Source organism: Crocodylus siamensis, chromosome 4 (genome assembly GCF_052110815.1).
Source record: "Crocodylus siamensis isolate JL-2025a chromosome 4, ASM5211081v1, whole genome shotgun sequence".
Taxonomy (NCBI): domain Eukaryota; kingdom Metazoa; phylum Chordata; order Crocodylia; family Crocodylidae; genus Crocodylus; species Crocodylus siamensis.
Window position 1 is genome coordinate 125,271,220 of NC_143398.1, and position 21,220 is coordinate 125,292,439.

At 47.7% G+C, this 21,220-nt stretch overlaps 1 protein-coding gene across 11 annotated transcripts in view; it reads right to left on the reverse strand.

Moving 5' to 3' along the window:
- The window catches only part of ITPR2 (inositol 1,4,5-trisphosphate receptor type 2), a 537,951-nt gene that overhangs the window by 130,803 nt on the left and 385,928 nt on the right, over positions 1-21,220 (reverse strand). For all 11 annotated transcript variants that reach the window (XM_090043677.1, XM_090043678.1, XM_090043675.1 and 8 more), the window contains 4 exons: positions 13,048-13,140; positions 10,833-10,963; positions 8,730-8,895; positions 7,233-7,393 (listed from right to left, as the gene is read on the reverse strand). In XM_090043677.1, coding sequence (XP_089899803.1) covers positions 7,233-7,393; positions 8,730-8,895; positions 10,833-10,963; positions 13,048-13,140 — 551 coding nt within the window. The remainder of the gene's footprint in view (positions 1-7,232; positions 7,394-8,729; positions 8,896-10,832; positions 10,964-13,047; positions 13,141-21,220) is intronic.

Sequence of the window (21,220 nt, forward strand, 5' to 3'; positions counted from 1 at the left end):
TGGTGTCATCGGGAAGGCTTTGGCTTCCATGACCAACAGCCCGCTCTTTGGCGAGAGAGGCAGCAAGCTGCTGGGAAGAGATGGCCTCCACCTCTCTCCCCTGGGGAGGAGGCTCTTCTCAGCCAGGCTGGCTGACCTGCTCCACTGGGCTTTAAATTAAGCCCGCTGGGGGGTGGGGGGACTACTGCCACTGCTGGCCCGCTGAGCGACCCTTGCAAAGCCAGCAGACCAAGGCACTTAAGGGAGCCCACCCCTGCCCCAGCCCTGGCACAATCTGTGGGCAAGGCAAGAGCCCCCAAGGGCACACTTGCCTGCCTGTACACTAATGCCAGGAGCCTGGGTAACAAGCAGGACGAGCTCGTCCTCCTGCTCAGTGCAAAGAATTATGATGTCATTGGGATAACGGAGACCTGGTGGGACTCCATCCATGACTGGACCACGGGTATAGAGGGCTATACCCTGTACAGGAGGGATCGTGTTGACAAAAGGGTGTAGCTCTCTATGTGAAGGAAAGCTACATGTCCCTGCAAGCTGATGTTGGCGACCGGCATGGACAGCTAGAGACCCTCTGGGTAAAAATTCACGGGGAATACGGCACAGGGGACACAATGGTGGGAGTCTATTACAGACCTCCCACTCAAAGTCCTGAGCTTGACCAGGAGTTCGCCCAGGAACTGACTGAGGCCGTTTGCTCCAGGACCTTGGTTGTCATGGGTGACTTCAATTACCCGGACATCTCGTGGGAAGATCGCTCAGCTAAATCCGAGTGGTCACAAAGCTTTCTCTTGTGCGTGGATGACCTCTACCTGACTCAAGAAGTCTATGGGCCAACGAGAGGCAAAGTGCTGCTCGACCTGGTACTGGCTACAGGGGACGACCTAATCGGTGACCTAGTGATCGATGGGAAGCTGGGTGACCACGAGCTGATCACCTTCACCATCCGCCGTAAAGCTGGCAAGTCAGTCAGCAACACAGAAGTCCTTGACTTCAGAAAAGCCGACTTTCACAAGCTCAAAAGGCTTGTCGGTCAGGCCCTCAGGGACCGTGACCCCAGGGAGATGGGAGTTCAAGAAGAGTGGTTGCTTCTCAAGGAAGCGATCCTCAATGCACAAGCTAAATCTATTCCAACACGGAGGAAAGGCAGCAAGAAGGCACAGCAGCCCTCCTGGCTCTCCAGGGACATAGCGGACCTCCTACGGCTAAAAAGGAAAGCCTACAAAGGATGGAGGACAGGATTCACCTTCAAGGAGGATTATTCTGCACTGGTCCGGTCCTGCAGGGAGCAAACCAGGAAAGCCAAGGCTGCAACTGAACTCCAACTAGCTTCAGGCATCAAGGACAACAAAAAGTCCTTTTTCAGATATGTGGGGAGCCGGAGGAAAAGCAAGGGCAATGTTGGAACCCTGCTGAACCAGATGGGGCAACTGACAACTGACGCCCAGGAAAAAGCCAACCTATTAAATAGGTACTTTGCGTCAGTCTTTCATCAGTCCCATGGGACGCCCATGCCTGCTATGGGACAGGGAGATCCGAGTGATGGGGATCCCCTACCCTCCATAAATACTAACCTCGTGAAGGAACACCTTGAGAAGCTGGATACCTTCAAGTCAGCCGGCCCTGACAATCTGCACCCCAGGGTACTCAAGGAGCTGGCAAGCGTCATAGCCCAGCCCCTGGCACGGATCTTTGAAAACTCCTGGCGCTCTGGTGTAGTGCCCGAAGACTGGAAGAAGGCCAATGTGGTGCCGATCTTCAAGAAAGGGAGGAGAGTGGATCCGGCTAACTACAGGCCCATTAGCCTGACTTCTATCCTGGGGAAGATCTTAGAAAAGTTTATTAAGGAGGCCATCCTTGATGGACTGGCTCAGGCTAACATTCTAAGGGATAGCCAGCACGGGTTTGTTGCGGGTAGGTCTTGTTTGAACAATCTCATTTCCTTCTATGACCAGGTGACCTATCACCTGGACCGGGGAGAAGAGATTGATGTCATATATCTTGACTTCAAAAAAGCTTTTGATCTGGTATCCCATGATCACCTCTTGGCCAAACTGGCCAGTTGTGGCTTTGGCTCCACCACGATCCGCTGGCTGGGAAACTGGCTCCGTGGTCGGACCCAGAGGGTTGTAATCAATGGCAGTCACTCATCGTGGTGCCCTGTGACCAGTGGGGTCCCTCAAGGCTCTGTCCTGGGACCCATACTGTTCAACATCTTCATTAATGTTTGGAGTCAGGAGTGGACTGGCCAAGTTCGCCGATGACACCAGACTTTGGGGCAAAGCATCCACGCCAGAAGATAAGCCGGTGATATAGGCTGACCTGGACAAGCTCAGCAAATGGGCAGACGAGAACCTGACGGTGTTTAACATCGAAAAATGCAAGGTTCTCCACCTTGGGAGGAAAAACATGCAGCACCCTTATAGGCTCGGCAGTGCTACGTTGGTTAGCACTACAGAAGAAAGAGACTTGGGGGTCATCATTGACCACAAGATGAACATGAGCCTGCAATGCAATGCTGCAGCTAGTAAAGCGACCAAAACGCTGGCTTGCATCCATAGATGCTTCTCGAGCAAATCCCGGGACGTCATTCTCCCCTTGTACTCGGCTTTGGTGAGGCCGCAGCTGGAGTACTGTGTCCAGTTTTGGGCTCCACAATTCAAAAAGGATGTGGAGAAGCTTGAGAGAGTCCAGAGGAGAGCCATGCGCATTATCAGAGGTCAGGAAAACAGATCTTACGATGACAGGCTGAGAGCCATGGGACTCTTTAGCCTGGAAAAGCATAGGCTCAGGGGTGATCTGATGGCGACCTATAAGTTTATCAGGGGTGACCACCAGGATCTGGGGGAATGTTTGTTCACCAGAGCGCCCCAAGGGATGACGAGGTCGAATGGTCACAAACTCCTGCAAGACTGTTTCAGGCTGGACATGAGAAAGAATTTCTTTACTGTCTGAGCCCCCAAGGTCTGGAACAGTCTGCCAGCGAAGGTGGTTCAAGCACCTACATTGAACACCTTCAAGGGTAAATTGGATGCTTATCTTGCTGGGATCCTATGACCCCAGCTGACTTCCTGCCCTTTGGGCAGGGGGCTGGACTCGATCTCCCGAGGTCCGTTCCAGCCCTAATGTCTATGAGATTTACCTGTTTATACTGCACTACCTGTAGCTTTTTATTTTTAGGTTAGTAAATACAAGGTCTGGCAAAACATTGGTACCAGCCTCCAATTTAGCATTAACAAATGTCCCATTTGTCTTCAGACTGGCAGTCCATTCATCTTCTGCTACCACGATGTCCATCGTTCCCATTAAAACTTCATCTGAGTTAGTCCTGCTGTCATCTTCCCCTTTGTCCATGGTGTATACCAAGCGGTATAATCCACTGAATTTTTGTATACATGTTTATGTGACTGGCATTGACCTGAATGCCAGACCATGCACTGTTCTTGCTTCACATTCATTTTGAGTGGCTCCTGCCTTTCTGCCTGAAGCCTCTTTTCTTTGGGTATTCTAGGTTTTCAGTTACACCAACAGCACTGAGGCATTATTTCCCCTCGATGAGCTTCATTCTGAACCTGACATCTTGCACTGTTTGGGGAATTCCAGCTACCTTAACAAGAGTTAATTTGTGGTCTCCCAATAGCCTCTCTCTAAATGTTTTGCCACAGATCTCATTCATAGTCTGATTTGTTGTCAGAGACTGTTAGCACACTAATATTTTCAGACTGGCTCTTCAGTTTTAAATCAGTCACAAACTCTTCATATAGTTTCCCTTTGTTCCCTCAGGTGGCCTGTACCTTCTTCTATACCTAGTATCAGATGTTCATTTGTTTCAGCTCTGCATAAGGTCCAGAACACCCCAACATTCTGAAAAATGCAGTTTCACAGGCAGCCTTTTCTGTCCAAGTTAACTGAAAAATGACATATATAGCAAGTGCATGATAGCTTGCTACTGAGGTGCACTGATATATCGGTGCCATATCGGATCGGCACTGATAAAAGGAAAATTAACATTATCAGCTTGGTTTGGCCAGTGTAGCTAATTATGTCACTGATAAATACAATATGCCTTCTGGCCTGGGCTCCCAGATGGCACGTGCACAGCTGCACACATGCATGTAGACAGACAGCATGGAGAACAGTGCCCTGCAGATAAGTTTGTGTAGGGGAAGGGACATAGGAGGGGTGGAGGGGCAGATCGAGATCCCCACAGTGAAAGATGGAGTGGGGCAGGGGCTTTGCCCAGCCAGGGAGGTGAATGGGACCTGGGGCTGGGTCAGGGAGCCAGACAGAGCTGTGAGCAGCTTGTTCAGGGGGCATGGAGGGTGGAGGTGACTCCCTGCCACTGCATACACCCCCCAGGAGAAGCCTGGTGGTGATGGGGGTCCCCCCATATTTGTGTGTGGGGTAGGCTTGGGGCTCTCCACTCCGCTGCCTTTGCCCTGAGAGTTCTGCATCAGTCATGCATCCACTGCCCACCTGGCAGCAATGGAGGCAGCAAACTGTGCCTCCCACTGCCAGGCAGGCAGGGGATGTGCAGCCAATGCAAGGCCCCTGGGGCACAGGCAGCAGAATGGAGAGCCCTGTGTCCACAGCAGGCAGCCAGCATTCACCTTTGCCCCACTCAGCTCTGCTCCAGTTAAAAGCATCCTCACGCTTTAAAATGGTGGCTGCAGCACTTGAACTAAAGCTCATTTGACAAGCTTTAGTTTAGTGCCACTGCTGGCATTTTTAAGCACTAGGATACTGATCCCCTGGACAAGCCACCCATGGCTCCATCCTGCTCCCCACCCCGGGTTCCATTCACCACCCTGGCTGGGCAGCGCCCCCAGTCCCTGGTCCCACTCTCTCCCTCACTGTGGGGGCCTTTAGCTGCTCCCCTCTACATCCCTTACCTCCCCCACAACCCTTCTCCTCCACACACTTACTTGCAGGCCACTGCTCTCCACACTGCCAGGCTGCATTCCTATAAATCATTCATCAGATTGGTATTGGTCGCTATGGGTGGCTAATAATCAGCTATCAGTATCAGCAAGAAAATGTTTATTGGTGCACCCCTACTTGCTCCTGCCTGAAATAAGGCTACCTTCTGACTGTCTTCCTTTTTCCTACCATTCCTTGCTTGCAGACAGACATAGAGGGAAACAGTGTTTAAGTCTCTTCCAGTTGACTTCACTATTTCCAAATACTTTCAGCTCATTTGGTCCTTTTAGTTGCTCCATACATAATTTTTTTAAATTCCTGCCAGACTTCCTAAGTTTGGGAAGGTAAACTTATTAAATACACTATTTCTACCCACCTCTCATGTAAACATGTTTCCCTCTAATGCACCCCTTACATTTTCCTTCTAGGTCTTGGTCTATACATACCACTTTCCCATTATTAGTACTATGCAGACACTGGCATGAACCAACCCACCCTTCAGAATGTAGATTTGCCCCATGAAAAACGAGAGACTTCCTCATTTCAAAAATATACACTCAAAACCTTGAGGTCCTACAAGCAACCTAGGTCATCATCAGAACATTGACACACAGGAGTGAGGTTCTCAAACTGAATGGTTCAACACTTCAGGTGGTTTGGTGTCTGTTAATATTTTACACACTCAAGGCTGTTGCTCCCACCATCAGTGCTAATGTAAAATGCAATAGTGTATGCATCAGAAAAGTCCAACTGCCAGCACCAGAGGAGTCATATACTTATTATGAATATTAATACCCACACTAGAATAAATATTCATATGTAACAATTTCAAGTTTTAAAAGCATAAAAATATTGGAGTGGAAAGAGGAGAACTGTACAGGAGAGAAAACTCATAGAAATCTGCTTTATTGTCATTTCTGCGATTCAAAGCACTGAGATAAGATGGAAACAGTTCTGCACATCAGAGGACAACTTTGAGGGATTCTGCCATCATGATTTACCCATGTAGAATAGTGAATACACCTCCTATGTTTTGCTTGTTTCACTATATTTTCACCCAGCTGTAAAACTGCAGGGATGATATTTCCTATCACTATACCAGCTCTAAGATGGCCTAGACAGCCAACAACGTAAAATTCCCATGTATGTTGGCTGTTCCTCTGTCATTGTTGCCTCCATTCCCATATCATATTGAGATGGCAATATCTACAATATGTACAGTGTGCAGCCATGCTTCATTCCAGAGGAACAGATAAGCATGAACCTTTCTTTAACCATGTCACTGCTTCCAATATCTCAACTGCTTAAAGTGCATGTGCTTAAGCTCTTTGAGGGACTGGGAGCTAAAGTACTGAATGCAGTTAGCCAGTGATCCTGACAGCAAGTCAAGTTAAAAGTCTGATAAAGAACAGAAGAACATAAAAAACACATCTCTGGGGTCTGATACACACCATGTCACTCCTCTTCTGGGAAAGAAAACATGCTTATCTTTGGTTACTCACATTTGCTGGGTTTTGCTACCATAGAGCTGTTGGAGGTTCCAGCAATAAAATGTCTCCTGGGAATCTCATGGAGAGCCAATGCTGGGGGACAATAGCTCCTTACGTACCACTTCAGCACAACTCCTATACAGCTGCCTCTGGTGACAATCTTCTAAATCCTCTACGATAAATTTAACCTGGTTTCCCTGATGGAAATCACCCAAAGAATGGTAGGACAGACAACATAGCTTTTTCTCCTTCCCAATAAATACTGCTTGCTTGCCAAGATGGGGCAGGAATAATTCACATTTCTCTGCCCCAGCTCTAGTAAATCTGTCCCTTTGAATCTACACAGTTGCTGCCATTAGGTAAGGCACAATGACGTGGTTCTTCTAGCTCCAAAACTCTGAATAGCAGCTCTTCTTGGCCTTTTCAATAGTTTGTTCAGAGCAGTAGTAAAAGCAAGAGCTAGTTCTCAGTACTGACCCTAAGTTCTGCTGCTCAACAGGAGCTATTATTCTTCTGGACAGCAGCCCAGCAATACTGGACAAAGCAGCAGTAGCAGATGTTGTGATCCATGCTCTTCTGAGTCTGGTTTGGCTAATGAGCCAGAGGAACCTACAGAGCATGACAGCATGGGAGCCAAAGTAGTGACTGTGGCCTGTGCCTTCATCTTTTTCATTACATTTGAGATTGTACTTTGTCACACGTTGCCGCAGACATGGAAAAAGGTCTTTAAAAATACAGATGAATACTTCCTATTGTTAAGGGAAAAATCTCTGCTATAACTGCAAGGAATATGGCAGTTGCATAAAGCTCACACACAAATTGACTTACAGCAATCATCTGAGCCACGTAGCTTTCAGGACCAGTGTATTCGGTTGGGTCTTTAACTTTGACGAGGACTATAAAATACAAATAATGCCACATATTGTGCTCTGACTTAATGTGCTCCTCAAATGAGACTGTCTTGTTATCAAACTTGTCTCTCTCAAGGCCTGCAAAAGACACAAAACATGATCTGATGAGCCACCCCATCAACAGGTATTTTGTTGCCAGTGTAAAAATAAACTTAAAAACATCCTCGATCTGTTAAGGAAGGTTGTTAATTTTAAAAATCTATTTACATACAGTAACTACCACACAAAGCCTCCAAACATAAGTGCATTTCTAGAAGAATTCTTCTGACCCAGCATTTACGCTCTTTTATGATATTCTCTCTTAATACCAACAACAATATAATAAATGTTATAGTTTTACAATCTTCCATCTGAAGACGATAAAGAGTTTTATGACCTCTGGCTCTTATCCTACAAAAAGGGACTACAGAAACAAGCTGCATAAATTAGCATGTAGCAGGTAGTCTCGGTCCTGATCTTGAAAAGATTTATGCAGGTGCTTAGTGTTTAAACATGTGAGTAGTCCTACTGTCCCATCAGTAGGACAGCTGGTATGCCTTAAGTTAGTTATATAGGCAAATCTCTGCAATGTGTGCTTTAAGTTGCCTTAAGTTAGCCATATAGGTAAATTTCTAAAAGAATCAGTGCTCTAGTCACAAAAAAATGCTTTTTTGCAACTAGTCATGAACTAACCTAGAAATACCAATAAGGAAGAACATGGGGGAGGAACATAGTCAGGAAGGACAGGTATGCACTGTCTCATCCTTTTTGCAACTTTGCTCTCTGACTCTTCTAATGCCTTAAGCAGAGATTAAAGCCACTCCACACTGTATGGACCCCCTGGACAGCTGTAGAAACATCACTGACCTGCAAATGTTTCCAACCTTCACAAGATCACCTTTTAGAGTGTGAAGGATATGATTTATACTTGTCTGCCCCAGCAAAGATGAAGCACAATCAGAAATGGGTCTCTACAATGACAACACCTCATCTTCAGTTGTTCTAAGCCCCCCACACCCGCTCGTCGTCCCCAAGTTTAGAGCCTTAACAAATGCTCAGGTTTGGCTACATTTAAAACTTTGGAGCTCAGGCTGTCATGCAAGAGCAAGCTGTATTTTCATCTGCCTCTGTTCACCAGCAAAGACAACAGCTGAGCTCAATCTTCATTTACTGGTAATGATGTGAAAAGTGGGACAAAGGCAGCTTGACTCTCAGATCCCAAGTGGAATTCAGAGCTGCCTGCTTGAAGTCATCTTTTGACTTGTTAACTTTGTTTGCTGCTGAAAAGGAATACATGTAGAATCAGACTTTGTTGTCCCTACAGGATTTTTTTTCCCAGAGGATAAGTGCTCTTTAAGCTCACCCTTATATTTACTGAGGAATATTTCTTACTAATACTTTTGCCATCCAATGCCTCCAGTTTTGTAACACCTACCGCAGATAAAACAGGTTGTCTTAAGTATTTCCTCTTTTTTCTGTTTTTCACTCCTGAGATCAGCAAATGTATCAATGATGACTCCAAAGATGAGGTTCAGAACAATAATGATGACAATGAAATAAAATAGGAGATCATAGACAACTCGTGCAGCAAACAAGGGTTCCTGAAACATCAACAAAGGTCCAACAGGATATACAAAGAGCACACATATTAAACAAGAACATACCTTTTCATAACATGAACTACAGCAGAAGTAAGGAACCTTTTACCAATGAAGGCTATCAATTCCAACCTGACACCCCCCACACCCACCCTACACTGTGGGCCACAAAGCTTTGTTCTCTGAAGTGCTAAAGCTACCTATGCTTCCCTCACTGCCACTCCTTGGCCACAGTGCCAATGGACAAGGACAAATTCTATGTGAAGGTAAGAGTAGGCATAAGACAGCAGCAGGGAGGGCTGCAAAGGGGGTGGGTAGCGCAGTGCAGTTGTGGGACTCCAATCCCCTATGCTGCCTTGGGTTGGACTGAATCTTCACAGGCCAGATCCAACCTCATTATGGGCCATAGGCTGCCAAACCCTGAGCTAAAGTAAAACAAAGTCCAAATGCCTAGTTCTGTGCTTTGTGCAAATTCTGTTTGTTTTACATAAGTAGCCTAATCAAAGCCAAGGGATAAATCTTATGACTACCTAATCAGAAACTGGTTTTACATACACCTCCTTTAGGTCTTCTGTATTTTTCTAGTAGTGGCAACATTTCCCATCTTTCCCCTGTCTCATCACAGCTTCACATTTCCATACTGCAGTCATCTTCCTTCTGAGGAAGGTTGGGCAGGTATCTCATCAACTCCTCTCTTACATCATGGCTGGCAAGAAACAGCAGCCAATTTAAAAAGCTCAAGTCTAGAAGTCATAAACCATGTGTTCTGTTCCTCACAGTGTCACTGATTTACCAGATGAACTTGAGCAAGTCACAATCTCTCTGTGTCTCAGATGTAAAATGAGGATAATGATACTTTCCTTCATGAAGTGCTTTGAATATAGACTATAATTGCTAAATATAAAGTACCTTTTCTAAAGCTCAAACATGTCAATGGAGTGGCTCCTTATGCCAGTAGACTATGGATCAGGCTCTAAGTTACTATGACTAATACAAATAAAAGCCAAAAAAGGCAAATGCTCTCCTGTAGTTCTTTCAAAATCTTGCTGCCTGGAAAGCATGAGATCATACCTGTGCCTTTAACAGCAGCCTTTACAGTGCAGAGCACAAGCCACTGGGTAGTTGTTTCCTTGTATATATCCACTGACATTTTAATATTATAAAAGCCTAAGTCTGTCTGTCTGTCCATAACGCTTTTTTCACACACTGATTGGATGATGGAAACAGCCAATCACAGTGTTCCAAGTGCGGGGAGCGCCACCATGATTCCAAAGCCATACTGAGGACTGGACAGAGGATGAGGGAATCAAGGCCAGCAGTGCTTGTTGCAAGAGGCAGAACAGCGGCAGCATGGAGCGTTAGGTGGCAGCACTTCATCCCAGCCCCCTCCCCACCTCCCTCATTCTTGACAGGCAATTGGCTAGTTACAAATATTCTTAAATGTATTGAATTTGTGGTAAACTTTTGGAAAGTCATTGTTACATGTGAAATCCTGTTTTGACTTAAAAGTTAGCACAGTATGATTCTTAGCTGAGTAAATAATGGGATCCATTCCAGTGCAGATGCTAGATTATATCTCAGTTAACTCTAAACTTCATGTGTTACAACTGAGAGTCCCAACACATAGTCATCAATCAACTCCTTTCAAAAGTTTTCATTTATGCTTCCTACTATAAATAGAAACCTGATCCAATTTGGCAGTACTTCTTAGCAGTGCTTGTAAGACTGTGATATGCTCTGAATTTCCAGGAAGGTAACTGACACCTGGAGTTCCCTTCCTTATGTAAAATCATTGCACTGAGTTTACCTGTTCCCATTGAGTATTCCAGCTGGTATGTATTGATAAAGCATCTATTCAATACTAAAGTATTGCCTATGTTCCTTAAAAGTTGCTTTGGTGCTCACCGGACATAAAAGTCTTCAGTTAGACAAACACTTACATCTTTGGAAGGCTTTCTCAGTACATCCCCCACACCACCACCATTTCTCAGCCCTTGGTTTAACACAGTAACAATGCACATGAGCAGAGTGTCACAGGTCCTCTCAATTCCATCTTCTTCCTCTTCTTCACCTACAAACACAAGGAAAGGTTTGCAAATCAAAGCACTGACTGACTAGTCCCAGCACAGCAACAATCTGTTTATTAAAAAAGTGACTGCAGCAGTACTTTGATTTTCACTCCACAGCTACAATTTAGCTCAGGTTTGAAGTTACATTATAGTGTTTGATAGTGTACATACTTAATCTGGTAAGAGGTGGTGAGGATCCTGATTGGTTCACCTACAGGTAACCCCTATAACATCAACACTGCAAGCTTTAAGAGTACTCCCACTAGATTCCATGAGGCAGCTTTCTCAATGGGCCCTTAAGTGCGCAGCTGATATATAAAGAAGGTATGTATAAGGGAAATTGGAGGTGCATTTGGTGAAGGGCTGTCTCTTGTGTATTCATTCTGTTCCATCCTCATGTGACAGCTAGCATTATGAGTTATTAAAGAGGGGCTGGTTTATATATGAGTCATTATAGCAGGGAACTTTTGGCTGGAGCACAGCAAATGAAAAGCCTCCCACTGACTTCCATAGGTACATGACTGGGCTATAGCAAGCTGGATACTTGGCTTTAATCCCTATACCTATCACAGGATTGTTGTGTGTTGTTAGTCAAGCTACATGCTCTTAGATTGTATCATAAGTGTGTGAGCATGCAGAAGGGCTTTTTGTAACAAATTCCTAGAGGAATTCTGACTTAGGCAGAATCCTTCCCAACACTCCCATATTGCATTAGCAGTATCAGCAGCCCGTTAAAGAGGGCAGTGTGTATTCTCTCCCCATGCCCTGCTGGCCGGCAGGTAAAAGGAGGATCAGAATCATGGCCTACCCTTTTTCTGCTCCTCCTCTTCCCTTTTTCTCTTTAGGGAGGGAACTCATTCAAGCTGTGTGACTGCCCTGTCTTAAGGGTAGCGTTTCTCTCTATTCTACATGATGATTGCAACATGAAATTTTCAGAAATAACACAGTTTTATAAATATAAATTTTCTGCTTTCATGGCTAACTGAAATAATGTATTTAAGAAACTGCTTTAAAAATATCATATTTGGGGCACTGAGATGCCTTTGATAGACTGAACTGAATGGCTTCCAGAAGCCAAAACCTCAAATTGCAGATAATATTTTATATCAGTGCTGATTTATATAACTCCAACCAGACAGAAAGGTAGTCAGATAGACACTTGTGCTGGAAGGGAGGGACTCACATCCCCAAAAGGGTATAAAAGTCTCTTACTGCTTTTTATCTTTATCCAATTTACATTAAACACAGGGTGTAGAAAAGCCACTAGAGGCAAAAACAAAGTTAGGGCTAGAGTTAAAGGCTAGGGACCCTCTCCCCTGCCCACAATTTAATTTTTCTGGAGCTAACGTTTCAGGACTTACCTAGGTTAGGTACATGGATATCATGGTTAGGTACACGGTAGTGTTAACTACTTGGCTGGCTAGGTGGCTAAAGTGTAGCCCCCTGCGCTTGTTACCAAACATTGCCATTATGCAGCTACAGAAGTGCCACTTAGGTGCATAAAGGCAAAACAAGACTTTGCCCTGTATGAATATAGTGCAAAAGGAACAAAACACAGAAAATCAAACTCCTTTAAAGAGATGCTATCAGTATAACCTCATTACCCAGCAAACTGTGAGCTGAACATTCTTTCTACAAATATATGGCACCGTGGTAGTATATGCTGGCTGGAGAACTACAAAGTCACCTCAAAGGCATGATCTCCACCACCTGGGTGAGCTTTCAGGGAGCCATCCGCTCTGTATGCTCAGAGCACTGTGGGATGCAGGGGAGTCCTACAGACCCCTAAACTGCCATATATAACTAAACAGACATAACATAGGGTACTACACAATATACTACTACCAAGTTCCTTTTTGAAAGAGGTACGATTTTGTTGTCCTTTCCCCATCTTCACAGTCCTACAAAAACAGCTTGAACAGCTATATGGTCATTTTTTGCAGCATGTCAAGGGCTTATATAGCAGTACAAATGTTAATGCATTACCATGGCTATTCCTTTCCATGTGAAAAGTCTCTTCTATGATATATTACATTACAAATTCCTCTATTTTACCTTATCAGTTCTGAGGAGCTTGTATACTAACCCAGATTGGTAATTGGTATTGAAGTAGAACAGTTCTCTTTTGTACATGTTTTCAGCATTGATGTTAGGGTTGTGGTAGGAACTTCTCCTGGGCCTGATAAAATAAAAAGTGATTTATTGACAGAAGGACATTTGCTACAAAGCACATATATTAGGTATAGGAGTTCTACTGAAATACAATTTAAAATCTCAGATCTTTTGAAGGGAATCACTGAATGAAAAAAAAAATTAAAGGAGAGGAATGAATCAGACCACTTCAGAAATAATGCAGGATCAACAACTCAAGACTATCAAAAGGAAGAAAAACACAGTTTTATATTAACCTTACATCACAACTCCCTAATTGCATCTCCCTAATTTAATGAATCTACACCAAATGCTCCTCCTTCTAGAAAAAATATATCCAATACAAAAAACAACTGTCAGATATGAAAATAATGTCAGTTTTCAAACCATGATATAAATTATTCACAAAAGCTGATGAGGACACTGAGCTGATACTCAGTTTTCCTCAATGTAGACTATTTAAGAGTTTTCAAGGATAAAAACACAGTTTGATATTCATTTGTAAATATGTGTGGGTTTGAGTAAAATACTAATTTAACATTCCTAAAGTGGATAAGCACATATATCAGCTTGATTTCATCAGAAACCAATTTTATTGTGTGTGTCATAGTCAATTTACTGCGTTTCAGATAAGGGCTGCTAAAAAATAAGCAGCAAAAATTATGACAAAACCAACAGTTTAAATACTGGTCTGAGGTAAACTAGGAGTTAAGCATGCAGCACAGACGTAGTAAATGGATAGTTGTAACAATCATACTGATATCAAACCATACCAATACAAGCTGTTAGCGGTGCAACTTCTACACCCATATGATTCTGCAGCAATATAAAGCTAACAAAACCACACACACAAACTTTAACTCACATACATTCAAAGTGAAAGTCGGGCAATTTAGCTCATTTGTGTCCCTACAGGATCATGAAGATGGAACGTTTAGAGCATAACAGTTCCTGTGCACTCATGAGCCCTTTTACGGTGGCTAATGTGTCCGTTTGTCCACATACACATTCTTCGCTTTTTTCTTATCAGGGTAGTTAATTAACGTAACTTTATAAATGCATTTTTTTGTACAGTGAAACCTCATTAATTTGAAATGCAGGAGACCAAAAATACCAACTCTAAAATAAACGGGTTTGGAGTCAGGAGTGGACTGGCCAAGTTCGCCGATGACACCAAACTTTGGGGCAAAGCATCCACGCCAGAAGATAGGCGGGTGATCCAGGCTGACCTGGACAAGCTCAGCAAATGGGCGGATGAGAACCTCATGGTGTTTAACACCAAAAAATGCAAGGTTCTCCACCTTGGGAGGAAAAACATGCAGCACCCTTATAGGCTCGGCAGTGCTACGTTGGTTAGCACTACAGGAGAAAAAGACTTGGGGGTCATCATTGACCACAAGATGAACATGAGCCTCCAATGCGATGCTGCAGCTAGTAACGCGACCAAAATGCTGGCGTGCATCCGTAGATGCTTCTTGAGCAAATCCGGGGACGTCATTCTCCCCTTGTACTCGGCCTTGGTGAGGCCGCAGCTGGAGTACTGCGTCCAGTTTTGGGCTCCACAATTCAAAAAGGATGTGGAGAAGCTTGAGAGAGTCCAGAGGAGAGCCACGCGCATGATCAGAGGTCAGGAAAACAGATCTTACGATGACAGGCTGAGAGCCATGGGACTCTTTAGCCTGGAAAAGCGCAGGCTCAGGGGTGATCTGATGGCCACCTATAAGTTTATCAGGGGTGACCAGGATCTGGGGGAACGTCTGTTCACCAGAGCGCCCCGAGGGATGACGAGGTCGAACGGTCACAAACTCCTGCAAGACCGTTTCAGGCTGGACATAAGGAAGAATTTCTTTACTGTCCGAGCCCCCAAGGTCTGGAACAGTCTGCCAGCGGAGGTGGTTCAAGCACCTACATTGAACAGCTTCAAGAGCAAATTGGATGCTTATCTTGCTGGGATCCTATGACCCCAGCTGACTTCCTGCCCTTTGGGCGGGGGGCTGGACTCGATGATCTCCCGAGGTCCCTTCCAGCCCTAATGTCTATGAAATCTATGAAATCTATGAAATGTGCCAGTAGTGATTTGCATGTATCCAAATGACTATAGGTACATACAGACTTAGTTTATTCATGTGTGGGCCTCACTAACTGATCAGAACAAAGTGACTAATTAAGCAGACTTCAAGGGTGCATCCACACAAGCATGCACGTGCCTCTTGCCCTTCCTCAAACCCCTTTGAGGCAGGGCAACAGGCATGTGCGGGAACAAAAAAATGAAACAAAAAAATGGACATCCAGGGGTCTAAAAAAATCGAAGGTGAGACAACTGGAGGGTGGGTCCTCCATGGAGATGTTCTGGCTGCCAGAGTGTCTCTATGGTTGCCCCCCTCACCCGGCCAGGCCCCAATGGCTCCACCCACTCCCCCAGGCCCCTGACCCCGGCCGCAGCTGGCCCCTCCCCCCGCCAACCTCCTAAGGCTCCCAATCCCTGCTGCAGCCAGCCCCTCTCTCCATCAGTCCTCCCCCCGAGGCCCCAGACCCCTGCCATGGCCAGCCCTTCCCCCTGCTAACGCCCCCCGAGGCCCCCAACCCCTGCCACGGCCGGCCTCTCCCCCCGCCAGCTCTCCTCCCCTTGCCGTGGCCAGCCCCTCCCCCTGCCGCAGCCAGCCCCTCCCGAGGCCCCCTCTCCCTGCCGCAGACAGCCCCTCCCCCTGCCAGCCCCCCCGAGGCCCCCTCCCCTTGCCATGGCCAGCCCCTCCCCCTGCCGCAGCCAGCCCCTCCCGAGGCCCCCTCTCCCTGCCGCAGACAGCCCCTCCCCCTGCCAGCCCCCCCGAGGCCCCCTCCCCTTGCCATGGCCAGCCCCTCCCCCTGCCGCAGCCAGCCCCTCCCAAGGCCCCCTCTCCCTGCCGCAGACAGCCCCTCCCCCTGCCAGCCCCCCCGAGGCCCCCTCCCCTTGCCATGGCCAGCCCCTCCCCCCGCCAGCCTCCCCCAAGACCTCTAGTTTCATAGTTTCTAGGGTCGGAAGGGACCTGAGTAGATCTTCTAGTCTGACCCCCTGCCATGGCAGGAAAGAGTACTGGGGGTCAAACAACCCCAGCAAGGTGTTCATTTAGCCTCTTCTTAAAAACCCCCGGGGTAGGAGCCTGCACCACTTCTCTTGGAAGTTGGTTCCAGATCCTAGCCACCCTGACTGTCAAGTAGCGCCTCCTGATATCCAGCCTAAATCTACCCTCCACCAGCTTGTGACCGTTATTCCTGGTCACTCCTGGCAGTGCTCGGGGAACCTGGCAGTGCTCGGGGAACACTCCCCCAATGCCTGCTGATCCCCCCCTGACTAGTTTATAACAGGCCACTAGATCTCCCCTCAGCCTTGTCTTTTGGAGGCTGAACAGGTTCAGGTCCCTCAGCCTCTCCTCACAGGGCCTGGCCTGCTGTCCCCTGATCATGCAAGTGGCCCTCCTCTGGACCCTCTCCATGCTGTCCACATCCCTCTTGAAGTGCGGCACCCAGAACTGGACGCAGTACTCCAGCTGCGGCCTGACCAGCGCCACATAGAGGGGGAGGATCATCTCCTTGGACCTGCCTGAGATGCATCTGTGAATTCATGATAAGGTACGGTTGGCCTTCCTGACTGCCTCCCCACACTGCCAGGCCATGTTCACCTTGGCATCAATGATGACTCCAAGATCCTTTTCCGCTTCCGTGCTGACGAGAGGGGAGTTCCCCAACCTGTAGGTATGGTGCCGGTTGTTCCTCCCCAGGTGCATCACTTTGCACTTGTCGGTGTTGAATCTTATCCTATTCTCGTCTGCCAACCCTTGTAACCTGTCTAGATCCGATTGTAGCCTGATGCTACCTTCTAGTGTGCCCACATCCCCCCACATCTTAGTGTCATCAGCAAATCTGAACAGGGTGCTTTTCACCCCCTCGTCCAAGTCACCGATGAAGATGTTGAACAGTTCGGGCCCGAGGACCGAGCCCTGCGGAACCCCACTGCCCACTTCCTTCCAGGCTGAGAAGGACCCATCCACTACCACCCTCTGGGTGCAGCCCTCCAGCCAGTTGGCGACCCATTTGACTGTGTGGGTGCTGACACCGCAGTTCCCCAGTTTCTTGATGAGGACGGGGTGACAGACAGTGTCGATAGCCTTCCGGAAGTCCAGGAAGACTATGTCTGCTGCTACCCCTGCATCTAATGATTTGGTGATCTGATCATAAAAGGCCACCAGGTTGGTCTGACTGGACCTGCCACTGATGAACCCATGTTGGTTGCCCCTAAGGATGACCTCCCCTGCTGGCCCCTTGTGGATGTGTGCCAGAATAATTTTCTCAAACAGCTTGACAAGGATCGAGGTAAGACTAACTGGCCTATAATTTCCCAGGTCCTCCTTCTTCCCCTTTTTGAAGATGGGAACCATGTTGGTCCTCTTCCAGTCCTCTGGCACCATACCAGAGCACCATGAGTGCTCGTAAAGCCGTGCCAGAGGTCCTGCAATGACCTCAGCCAATTCCTTTAGAACTCTAGGGTGGAGATCGTCTAGACCAGCTGACTTGAATACGTCCAGTCCCTCCAGAAGTTCCCTAACTAGTTCCTCCCTAACCCTTGGCCCCAAGGAGGGCCCAGCAGGGAGGTGACTGTTCTGGTCTCTACTTAGGAAGACGGAGGCAAAAAAATCATTAAACATGTTAGCTTTGTTGTCTGGTGTGATGACCAAATTTCCCAACGTGTCCTGCAGGGGCCCCACATTACCCGGAACCTTCTTTTTACCCCCTATGTATTTAAAGAAGGACTTCTTATTGTCCTTAATCTGGGAAGCTAGCCCTAATTCCATCTCTGCCTTGGCCTTCCCCCCTACATCTCCGAGCGACTGCAATATAGTCGTCCCTGGTGATGTCCCCTTCTTTCCATTGGGTGTACGCCACCCTTTTGGCAAGGAGACATTTGCGGATGCTCTTGGTGAGCCATGGAGGCTTGTGTGCCCTCCTGCTCCCTTTGATCCTCGTTGGAATTACCTTCCTTTGGGCTTGGAGGATTGTCTCCTCAAGGAGCGACCACTCTCCTTGGACACCTGGCTCCCCTCCCCTCTGGGACCTCAGCGCTTCCACAACTACCATCCTTAGCTCTTTCAAGTTTGCCCTCCTGAAATCTAGGGCTGCTGCCTTACTGCAGGCCTTTGCCACCTTGCGCTGGATGGTGAATTCCAGCAGGTGATGATCACTGTCGCCCAGGTGGTCAAGCACCCACAGCCCCCTCACCACGTCATCACTCGTGGCCAGCACTAGGTCCAACAAGGCGTCTCCCCTGGTGGGGGTGTGCACCTCCTGGGTTAGATGGAGGTCCTGCACTCTTTCTAAGAACCTACATGAGCAGTCAGACCTGGCTGACTGCCCTTCCCAGCCTCCCCCCCTCCCCCCACCAGCTCCCCCAAGGCCCCTGACCTCTGTTGGGGCCAGCCACTCCCCCTGTGGGGCTCTGTGGGGCAGCCATTGGGGGGCTGCAGCAACTGGTGGGGCAGCAATCAGGGTGCTGGGGTGGGTCACATGGGCCTTGCAGGGGAAGTGATAGCCCCTATGAGGGCCATTTGGCCCCCATGGGGGGGCTGTACCCCTTGTGTGGGGGCCAAACCCCCTATTGGGGGATGAACCCTTTGCGTGGGGGACAAACCCCTTGCGTGGGGGCTGAACCCCCTTTGGGGGGCTGCATCCCTTGTGTGGGGGGACAAACCCCTGTTGGGGGACTGAATCGCCTGTTGGGGGACCAAAGCCTTTATGCGGGGGCTGAACCCTCTGTTGGGGGGCCAAATCCCCTGTTGGGGGGCTGAAGCCCTAGTGTGGGGGATGAACTCCTTGTGTGAGAGTGATTGCCCTGTGGGAGGGCAGCAAAATATGTATTCATGAATTCATGAAACATGTATTTAGAGTTCACTTTATTATTATGATAATAGACTAGCTTTAACACTGTAGATATATCAATAAAACATTGTCCAACTGATCGCTGTCTCTGTCTCACTCTCTCTTTACAGCAGTCTTTTGTTTTACTTGTGGAGGAACGTAGATTTGGGGGTATTTTAGAGAGTGACTTTGGGATTTTTTTTTAATCAGGGATTTTTTAGTTTTCCAATAGGGAACACCAGAATTCCTGCTATGGAGGCCAGTGGCAGGACCCTGCCTGCTCAGAGCTGGCACCTTGGACCCAGCTGGAGGTGGCTGACCTCCTGGCCAAATGGGGCCATGAGGACATGCTTTGACAGTTCAAAGCAGGCCACCATAGCTGCCCAGATGGCCGGGCAGGGGGCACAAATGGCAGTAGGTCAACCCTGCAACCGCAGTCCATTGGCAGCTGGCCCAGAGGGGCAGATGCTTCTACTGGGTCTGCAGTTCCCATCTGTGTCTGGCAGGTGCACAGCAGGTCACAGCCAGGCAGCAGCCCCAAATGCCAGACTGCTGCAGTGGGCAGAGGGAACTCTCTGGGCCACAAGGGGTAGTGTCCCCAGGTACCAATTGGCTGGACCCCAGAAGCTCCTGAGAGCAAGTAGCCCTGAGCTACTTGTCAGGGCAGCTTTTTATACTGCTGGGGACAGCACAGGTGCTGGCCCTCGGCTCTAGCACCCCATGGCTGCAGATGCAGGAGGAGCCAGGCAGGCATATTTTACCCCAAATTGCACAATTTGCTCCACAACACAGTGCATGTCTGCGCACATGCGCTGAAGCAAAAAGCCTCGGCTCAAATTTGCACTGCTTCTATTTGAGCTGCTGCAAGCACACATGCTTGCATGTGTGGACCTGTCCCATGGGATGTACCACAAGGAGTTCCTAATGTAGACCAGCAGCAATGATCTAGGGGTCCTTTTTCTTTGCTTAGATCCGTCTACGTGAGGAACTGTTCTGCCAACCCTTCCCAATCCCACCAAACCCCCAATGGATCTGGCATCCCCTGATCCCATGAAACCCATCTGAACCTGACAACCCTTAATCCCACTCCCAATCATGGATGCAGCTGGGGCTGCTGCCTCCGCCTCCTGGCCTGGCAGACTCATCTGTACCCTGGTGCTTGGTGTTTTGAGCCCCAGCTGCTCTGTGTGCTCCTGCCTCCTTGGGCACTCCCAGCCTCCAGAGATTCCCATGATAGGGAGGTCCTCAGGCCTGCTGCGTACTGCCTGCAGAGGTGGGTCCCCATGCCTGGCCACCCCTCTGTGAGGTGGCCTCGTACTGCAAGGCAGGAGGGATGCAGCACCCTCCTGGTCATCACCTACCAGGCTCTTATCACATAGTGCTACCCACCAGAACTGCATCCTGGTCTTTAGCATGAAAAACTGCAGTTTGGGACAACTGGGGGTTGGCCCAGGAGTTCCCAAGGGGGTGGGAGTATGTGGGCCAGCCAGGGTTTGGGACAGCAAGTGCTATGGTGCAGGGTAGTCTTCATACAGATGGGAGGTAGGGGCAGCAGCCCCAGCTAGATGAATGATCAGGGACAGTGGTGGTTGGCAGGATCAGGAGGGGTTTCATGGGATCAGAGATGCCAGATCTGTGGGGAGTTTGGTGCAATTTGGGTGAGTTGGCAGGACAGCTCCATGCTTCGACTGATCCAAGCAAAAGGAACAGGGCCCCCAAGTCATTTCTGCTGGTCTACATTAGGAACTCCTTGTGCTACCTCCCATTAAATCTGCTTATTTAATCCCTGAGGTAACTCCTCACTTGGTTCTTATCAGTTAGTAAAGACTGCCTTAGGTGAGCTATCGGTATGTTTATTTTAAACCCATTTACGGTATTTAAAGTTGGTATTTTTTGGTTCCCTGCATTTTGAATTAATGAGGTTTTCCTGGTCCAAGGGACCAGAAAACAGTTTGGAACTTCAAAGTAGATGTATTTCAGATTATCCACGTGGTAAGGCATACAAAAACTCATCCTTTTGGCTGGGGAGTGAAAATAGCTTCAAGGTACCTAACACTTTGAAATATCCAATATTGAATTAATGAGGTTTTACTGCATCCAATTAACCTATCATCCAGTATCACCAGTATATTTTTTTGACTAGATGCTCAGTGCAGAAAGCCAGAGAAAATGTTCCAGGTCAGAAAAATCTATAAAGTACCCAACAAAAGACATGCAGAAAC